This window comes from Paroedura picta, chromosome 17, assembly GCF_049243985.1.
Source record: "Paroedura picta isolate Pp20150507F chromosome 17, Ppicta_v3.0, whole genome shotgun sequence".
In the NCBI taxonomy this organism is placed as follows: Eukaryota; Metazoa; Chordata; class Lepidosauria; order Squamata; family Gekkonidae; genus Paroedura; species Paroedura picta.
Genome location: NC_135385.1, coordinates 11988443 through 11997401, shown reverse-complemented (window position 1 = coordinate 11997401; position 8959 = coordinate 11988443). Strand labels below are relative to the sequence as shown.

The 8959-nt window shown below is 48.5% G+C and overlaps 1 protein-coding gene across 2 annotated transcripts in view; it reads left to right on the top strand.

Annotated features, from left to right (window-relative positions):
- The first annotated feature begins 47 nt into the window (after positions 1-47).
- ERI2 (ERI1 exoribonuclease family member 2) overlaps positions 48-8959 on the top strand; it is a 10521-nt gene continuing 1609 nt past the window's right edge. Inside the window, exons 1-8 of one of the 2 annotated variants that reach the window (XM_077317061.1) lie at positions 48-165; positions 1828-1898; positions 2117-2200; positions 3009-3136; positions 3279-3435; positions 4672-4772; positions 6768-6849; positions 8683-8771. In XM_077317061.1, coding sequence (XP_077173176.1) covers positions 143-165; positions 1828-1898; positions 2117-2200; positions 3009-3136; positions 3279-3435; positions 4672-4772; positions 6768-6849; positions 8683-8771 — 735 coding nt within the window. In that variant the 5' untranslated portion in view covers positions 48-142. The remainder of the gene's footprint in view (positions 166-1827; positions 1899-2116; positions 2201-3008; positions 3137-3278; positions 3436-4671; positions 4773-6767; positions 6850-8682; positions 8772-8959) is intronic. The other variant, XM_077317063.1, reaches the window with a different exon arrangement.

Below are 8959 nucleotides of genomic sequence, written 5' to 3'. Positions count from 1 at the left end.
CGGGCAGGCCAGAGCAGCCAAGCTCCGGAGCGCATCGATAGGGGGCGGGGCGTCCGGCTTCCGGCGGGGGGTTTGAAACGGACGCCGTCCCGAGGTTGAGCGCGGTGGGCGGGGCCGGGGGGCCGCGAGGCGAGCTGTCGCTATGGCGACCAAGCGGCTGGCCAGGTGAGGCCTAGGGGGGGGGGGGGATCCGCCGCTGTCTCCGCCTGTGGGCGGGAGGTCGGGCGGGAGGTTGGGCGGGAGGGAGTTGGTAAGTTCCAGTCGGGCGGGGTCCTGCGCCTTAGTAAATGCGAGTTTATTTCGCCCAGGGAGGCCAAACTGGCTCTCCAGAGTACTGGCAGAGGCTCATGGGAATTGTAGTCCATGGGCCACTGAAGAGCCACTTTCTGCTGTTTAATTTTGCCTTTCCCCCCTCTCCAGCGTGCTGGCAGAGGCTCATGGGAATTGTAGTCCATGGACCACTGAAGAGCCACTTTCTGCTGTTTAATTTTGCTTTTCTCCCCCCTCCAGTGTGCTGACAGAGGCTCATGGGAATTGTAGTCCATGGACCTCTGAAGAGCCACTTTCTGCTGTTTAATTTTGCCTTTCTCCCCTCTCCAGCATACTGGCAGAGGCTCATGGGAATTGTAGTCCATGGGCCACTGAAGAGCCACTTTCTGCTGTTTAATTTTGCCTTTCCCCCCTCTCCAGCGTGCTGGCAGAGGCTCATGGGAATTGTAGTCCATGGACCTCTGAAGAGCCACTTTCTGCTGTTTAATTTTGCCTTTCCCCCCTCTCCAGCGTGCTGGCAGAGGCTCATGGGAATTGTAGTCCATGGACCTCTGAAGAGCCACTTTCTGCTGTTTAATTTTGCCTTTCCCCCCTCTCCAGCGTGCTGGCAGAGGCTCATGGGAATTGTAGTCCATGGACCTCTGAAGAGCCACTTTCTGCTGTTTAATTTTGCCTTTCTCCCCAATGGAGCGACTCAGCACCTTATTTATTTATTTATTTATTTATTTATTTATTTATTTATTTATTTCGATTTCTATACCGCCCATTCCTTGCGGCTCTGGGCAGTTTACATTGAACTCCGAATAACTCTTACGTGGAACATTATGATATCATTCCTTTCTCCGCGTTCTGTCATGAACACGAGGCGAGGAAAGTACCTGGCCTGGGCTGCCCAAGGTGTAGTGGTGCCCACACCCAGGATCCTTTGTGGTTCTGATTCTTCTCCATTTTATCCTTACAACAACAGCCCTGTGAGGTAGGATAGGTGGCGAAGGTGCGTGGCCCCTGGCCACTCAAGGAGCTTTCCTGTAGGGCTGCCATTGTGTTTGTGGATCTGCCAAGGACTGAGCTTGAGGTCTGAGGCAAGATCCAAGCGGACACATAAATGACCGGTCAAGGCTCGTCTGGCCAATTGCACCCACGGGCAGAGAGGCCTATTGTCTACTTTGTGTGTATAAGTTGGGGGTTTCTGACGGGTTTTTCAGTCTTCTTGTAACCTGCTTACATGTACTTACTGCTGAGATCAACATTTCATTTTCTAGCTTAGCAGTTTCCTCTTGTTGCATCTGAGCTGGGCGAAAAATGTTTCAGGCACTGGAGTGAAAAGAAGAGGCCACAGTTAAACCCCTTTTCTTGCCTGCTTAAAAATATACTTCCCGCTTTTCACAGCAATAAGCAGATGCATAGAACAGGATGCTCCATTCTGTCTAGGGCAGTCCTACCGAGCTCTATTTACATATATTGGCATCAGCCGTGTTTTATATGGAAAAGTATATCCTTTCATCACTCTGAGAAATGAGATTTTGATGGAGGCGAGTATTTGTGTTTGCCTTGCAGGCAGCTTGGCATTCTCCGGAGAAGTTCCAGATCATCACCTGGTGGTCACAATCGTGGGAGACCCAAACTGAGTGAGTGCCGTGTCTGTTTCCCAGCGTGAATGTTTAAATGGACCCAGTGCCCCTTTTGGTGTAGTGGTTAGGAGTGCGGATTCGAATCTGCACTCCCCCACATGCAGCCAGCTGGGTGACCTTGGGCTCATCATGGCTCCTCCTCTTCTTCTTCTTCTTCTTCTTCTTCTTCTTCTTCTTCTTCTTCTTCTTCTTCTTCTTCTTCTTCTTCGCTGCAGGGCAGGAGTTTGACTATCTAATCATCATTGATTTTGAGTCTACGTGCTGGAGAGACGGCAGGAAACACTACAGTCAAGAAATAAGTAAGTGGACGTTGAATCTTTTGGAGGATTGTGTCTGGACAAACTGGGGAATGAAATCAAACCTGTTCAGATATTATTCCCACAAATTCTTTACATTTATTGACTACCCTGTTGCAAATTCAGTGTGATATTTCTGTCTTGACTAGCTTCAAATCCCGTTCCCAAGAACAGGCCTTGAAAGGGCCCCCTGCCCTGCCCCATGGTCAGGCAGCTTAAGCTCACAGCTGGATCAAGTGGGGCGGCAGGGGGCTGGCCAGCTCATTAGCAGGCCTGGGACAGAGCTTCCTAGCAGGCAGTCAGCAGGCCGGGAGGCCCTCATTAGCAAGCCCTCCACCACAACCCTTTGCCCAGGGTCCTTTCCCCTTACCTGCTGCTGTCTCCAGGCACTGAGGCGCATCTGAGAGCAAAGAGGCTAGAGGCCAGGGACGGAGGGCGGGAGCTGCAGGGGCAGGGCCAATCGGGGTGGCCCTATTCCAACTTGGACAGCCCGACACGTCCCACCCCCCAGGCTGTTTCACAAATATATAGAGGAACCATGGATGGATAAAGATATTTGATGTGCTCGAGTGATGGGTGGAGCTGTTTTCAGGTTCATTCTCTCTGGCTATGTCTTGTTTTAGTTCAGCTCATGCAAAGCAGTCTGCAATTGTGGCTGGGCATAGATGAAATACCACATACCGCATTGTCTGTTTTCGCAAAGCATGGGATATGAGTGAAATTGTGCCTAATAAATATCTCTAGATCACGTAACTTGAAAGCCCACTGCCTGCTAGCGCTTCCATTTTACCTTAATACCCTTTTCTCATAGTTGAATTTCCAGCCGTTCTATTAAACACTTCAAATGGGGACATTGAATCTGAATTCCACATGTATGTTCAACCCCAGGAGCACCCAATTCTCTCTGATTTTTGCACTGAGCTAACAGGCATCACACAGGTAAGAAGGTTTTGATTCTGTTTGGTGGAACTAATCGCAGAAACTTGTTTTTGAACTGAAGTTGAATTGTGATATTGTCAGGGCTGGGCAGTACAGCAGGTGAACAGAAATACTTAAAGGTATCTTGTTCTCTTCTGTTTAGAATCAAGTTGATGAAGGAATCCCTTTGCCTATATGCCTGTCTCAGTTTTCTAAATGGATTCTAAAGCTACAACAGGAGAAGAAAATTGTTTTTGATTCAGTTCGTTCCGACTCTGGTGCCTCTGAAGGAAAATTATGTGCTTTTGTTACCTGGTCAGGTAATTCACAGTACCTTATTAAATGCGTACTAAATACAAGAGCACATTATAAACTAGCCCAATGAAAATAGATTCAAGTGGGTAGCCGTGTTGTGCTCGGAAGTAGCACAACAAAAATTGAGCCCAATCGCACCTTTAAGACCAACAAAGATTTTTTCAATAAATAAATTGTCGATCTTTATTGGACTCAATTTTTGTAGCCCAATGAAGGGAAGAGTTAACTAACAGAGCTGTGGTAGCTTTTTTTTTTTTACTGCATTTCTGTCTAGACAGTTCATTAGTTAATATTTGTGCACCTAAGATCTTGTTCAGCCATCTCATCCTGGCTTATATTGATTTCTGCTGTTTATATATCTGCAATTTTTCACTTTGGAGTTAGTCTGCTCCCCAATTATTTAACTGTGGGGCGTCCATCATTGGCTGTGAAAACTGCAGGTGACTGAGGTGTGCTGAAGGTTGGGAGCCCTCTCTTTTCCAAAAAGAAATGTGCTACATCCCCTCCCATTTTTAAACACATTGCTCGGAAAGCAGAATTCTACAGGTTCTACAAATTAAATGAAGTTCCTTGCATCCATTCTAGGCTGCTTCTTAAAACATCTGAAAGGAAAGGCAGAGAGAACCTCTGGGCCCTGATTGGCAGAAATATCCAATGCCATTCTGATATTTTACCAGAATTTCCCTTTGTCCAAGCCAAAAGCAGCAGCAGCAGCAAAAGCCACAGCAGCTGCTGCTGCTTCTTTGCTGAGATTCTCTGGATGCTTAAATTTTTTACAAATGCTCAAATCGTGTGGTGAAGCTGTGAATGCATGCATGTGCTATTTACTAAGTATTCTGCACCTTAATTACGTTGTTTTTTAATAAACCAGACAATAATGGGTTGTATTCTACCACTCAAACCTCTAAAAAAACCCAGTATGTCTCTCCATGAGGAGCTCTCCTTCGGGGTCCAAGGAAGCCCCCCCATAGGGAGCAGTGAGAAGGAACTCGGCATCTGACTCTCAAAAAGCAAACCGAGTAAAAATTATGAAGGTTGTACTCTGCGAATGTTGGTTGACATCTGCATTTGTTGGTTGACATCTGCATTTGTGCGGAATGCAAACTACCAAAGTGAAGCAGAATCTGACTGTCATGGAGAAGGAAATATGTATGGCAATGTGTACCTTTATTTATTATTATTATATTTATTTATTATTATATTTATATTTACCTACTAATGGAAACCTGCTTCCCATACAGATTGGGACCTGGCGGTCTGCCTGCAGTATGAGTGCAAAAGGAAGCAGCTGCGGAAACCGGATATTTTGAATTCCTGGATTGACCTCCGGGCAACTTACAAGGTATTTACTTTTGTATATTTATTTGATTTTTAGCCCACCTCTTTCAAATGACTCAAGGCGGGTTACATCTGTTCCACATAATATATTTATGGTAAGGCCTTGGAGGAGGGTCTCTCATGGCTTCAATGCCATTCAGCGCTTAACACCCACTCAGGGCGGCTGTCCCGCCCTTGAGTGCCTCCTCCTCCAAACGGCTGGCTTGTCTGTCCAGCGGCCAGCCAATCGCCTTCCGCCCCCCACCTCTGACCACCCCCTCCTCCTTCCACTTCCCTCCAAGGCTCAGAGGCTGCAGATCCCTGCTGCGTGAGAGCTGCCCTTGCCGGTGAGTTCCCTAACAGCTGCCTGCAGACTTTCCAGGTCCGGGGGGAGGGGGAGGCCGTCCGCAGAGTTCTTCCACCCCCCCCCTCCAATCTAGCGCCGGTTGTATTCCTGAATGCAATGGCCCCTGGCCCCTAGTCAAACATAAAACCCAGTAAACCCCCCTGCCCCATAAAACATAAAACTCCAGCAACAAGATGTCTAAAAACTGTCCCTTTACCATAGCCAATCTCTCAGAGAGGTTGCAAGATGGTACAGCACACCATGGAGGGGGGGGGGGCTAGATCATAGTCCTGGCCTCAACCAAAGACCTGGCGGAAGAGCTCCATTTTACAGGCCCTGCGGAACTTTGAGAGCTCCATCAGGGCCCTCAGCTCTCCCGGGAGCTCATTCCACCAGATCAGGGCCAGGACCGAAAAGACCCTGACGCAGGTTGAGGCCAGGCGTATTTCTCTGGTGTTTCTAGTTACGTGTAATAATTCTTTTTGTCTGCTTCGTTCTTTACCATTTTTGTATCTCTTTTGCTATTCCATCAGTTCATTCTTCTGCTTTCTGGGTTTGTACTTAACCTGGTCCTTCTGTAGCATGTACTTTGGCTTTTGCACATTAAACACACTACTATTTTAAGCATCAAACTATTTTAAGCATCAAACAAACACTTGTTATGGTTGCTTCGTTTAGGCTGATCTTTTATTGAGCAGGGGATTGGACGTAGATGGCTTGGGTGGCCCCTCCAACTCTATGATTCTAGATGTATCCATTTTCCCCTGATAGGTGATCTGCAGTGGTAGCACAGCGGCCACATAATTATTCTGATTGTTTCAAATTGGCAGCCCTGCTGTTCTGGAATGATCTTGGCTCTTAAAATATGTTAGAAAGGTTTTGTGCTGGTGGATTTTCAGCCATCTGCTGCGTTGACATCTGTCACCAAACCACTATTTTGACTGTTTATTTTTGTTGGGGGTCTGTATTTGTGTTGATTGCTGGAGAAGGCTCTTGCGAGTCCCTTGGACTGCAAGGCGAACAAACCGGTCAGTCCTAGAGGAGATCAGCCCTGCCTGCTCCTCAGAAGGCCAGATCCTGAAGATGAAACTCAAATACTTTGGCCACCTCATGAGAAGGAAGGACTCCCTGGAGATGAGCCTAATGCTGGGAGCGATTGAGGGCAAAAGAAGAAGGGGACGACAGAGAATGAGGTGGCTGGATGGGGTCACTGAAGCAGTCGGTGCAAACTTATATGGACTCCGGGGAATGGGAGAGGACAGGAAGGCCTGGAGGATCATTGTCCAGGGGGTCGCAATGGGTCGGACACGACTTCGTACCTAACAACCACAACAACAACAACATTTGTGTTGATGGTGCATTGGACAACAATGTTGTTTCCTACTCCTGGGAGGGGTTTCTGTCAGCAGGACTGAACTTTCTTGCTTGCCCCTTTAACGGCAGCCTTTGCTCTCCCAAAATCCTGTTCAGGTGGGGGGGGGGGGAATAGCAGAAGGAGTAGCCCATAGTTTTAGTCCAGAATGTTAACTGTTAACCATTGGGGGAGGATGGCTTAGGATCAAAGACCAGGGTAATAACATTTTAACATCCAGGATTTTAACACTGTGCAACATCTACAAGACTTTGCAGTTGGTCAAATGAAGAGTACAGCAATTGGCATTTGTCTTCTTCTAGCTCTTTTATTCGAGGAAGCCCCAAGGATTAAAAGGCGCTTTGCAGGATGTGGGGATCGTATTTGCAGGACGGGAGCATTCTGGTGAGTGTGGTTGCAGTGGTTTATTTGGACAAAGGTGCAAAAGAAAGTCGAGAAATGTATTTTTAATGTCTCCTCTCACCCCTCTGCTCATCATGCAGAAGGCCCTAGGTTCTATCCAGCCTCTCCAGTGGAAAGGAAGAGTAGATAATGAGAACGCGGCCCTCCAGATGTCCATGGACTACAATTCCCATGAGCCTCTGCCAGCAAACGCTGGCAGGGGCTCATGGGAATTGTAGTCCATGGACATCTGGAGGGCTGCAGTTTGACTACCCCTGGAATAGACAGTACTGATCTTGATAGACCCAGAATCCGATTTGATGTTGGGTAACTTCATGTCTTCCTGAGCCAATCTTCATGGAGCAAGAATGTCTCTTTGCAAAGGTGCATCTGGAAGGGCACAGGACAGGAGGCCTTTGGAAAGGGACCTGCCACCAACAAAGCAGTTTTTTAGTTGTATTTATATATGCTTTATGCTTTAGATTTTGACCCCACCACTCCCAGCAAGGATGGCTCGTGGCGGCTTACAGGAAGTTTAAAAGAATACACACATATTAAAACCATCATACCAATTAAAACAGCCTAATAACAGCCCAGAAGCAACTTCGCTTACAAAGATCGTAACAACGATTGGGCATATTCTGCCACCGGCTCCGTGTTGTCTCCCAGCCAGCAGGGGGCGCTGGATGATGTAACGGTCCTTATCCTGGCGTCAACCAAACGCCTGGTGGAAAAGCTTCATCCTGCAGGGCCTGTGGAACTGAACCAGCTCTGCCAGGGCCCTAAGCTCTTCTGGGAGCCCATTCCACCAGGTAGGGGCCAGTACCGAAAAGGCCCTGGCCCTGGTTGAGGCCAGGCAAACTTCCTGCATAGTGCAGGGGGTTGGACTAGATGACCCTGGAGGTTCCCTTCCAGCTCTATGATTCTGTGATTCCCTCGGGCTGGAGTCAACCAATCTGTTGGAGTTCGAAGAGGGAAGTGCTCTCCGGGGGAGGCACAGGGAGACAGGCAGTCCCTCAGGTCCACTGAACCCAGACCACGAATGGCCTTAAAGATTAAAACCAATACCCTGAACGGGATCTGGAATTCAGCCAGCTGCCTCAGGACTGCCATTCATCGTGGAAAATGGGCTGAGAAATCAGAACAGACCCCCCCCATGTGGCTTTTGGCCTGACCCTGACAGTTTGGTCCTGAGGAATAACAATTCCGGATCCATTCCATTAAAATATGATTCAGCTACTCTCTGACCTTGACTGCACAGAGGATGTCGTGCTGGGCCTTGGCCTGGTTTTGGGGCCGGGACAAGGTTGCCCCACCTCTTCCCGCCTCCGCGTGGGAGAGCATTTGGCCCATCGCACCCTGTCTTCCCCAGATTTGTGCTCCTGCACGGCAGCCAAGGTGGCGAGGTTCCTCTGCAGGATGGCCTTTTATTTATTTATTTTTAAGAACATGGCATTGTGTAAGAATGCAATACTGTGTAGTGCCTGTGGCATTTTCTGGTCCCTTTCTGGATGCCAAACTTTGGCGTGGGTGGGCAGGAGCCGGGCCAGGATGGACCAGCCCCACATAGGCCCTGTCGACGCCCAGGGCACAAAAAGGGAACACGGATTTATCTGCATCTCCTTGCCGTGGGGCAAATGAGGGCCTGATTCGGAACAGGCCTGGGACAGCCCCCAATCAGCGCCGACATCCTGTGGAAGAGGGAATTAGCCCCGTGACCAGAAGAACAGTGAGTCAGACCAAATTGCTGGCACAGAGAAGTCCTCGTGTCAGTTTACTAGGCCATGTTTTGACTTTGAATACACTGACAGCCCTTCCATCCCTTGTTCTCCAAAGGGCTGGACGATTCTCGGAACACAGCCTGCCTTGCCTGGCGGATGATCCGTGAAGGATGTGTGATGAAGATCACTAAGACTTTGGACAAGGTTAGTGGCTCCTTTCTTCTTGGCGCATGTCCTTGAAGAACACGCAGACCGAGGGTTTTGCGGAAGCGACACACTCAACTGCTCTGACCCTTGCGATTGACGTGAAGGATTCCACGGCAGATTTTTCTCGCTTGTCCTAGACTCTCTTATTCCCCTTCTTAAAAAAAAAAAAAACAACCCCTCTTCAT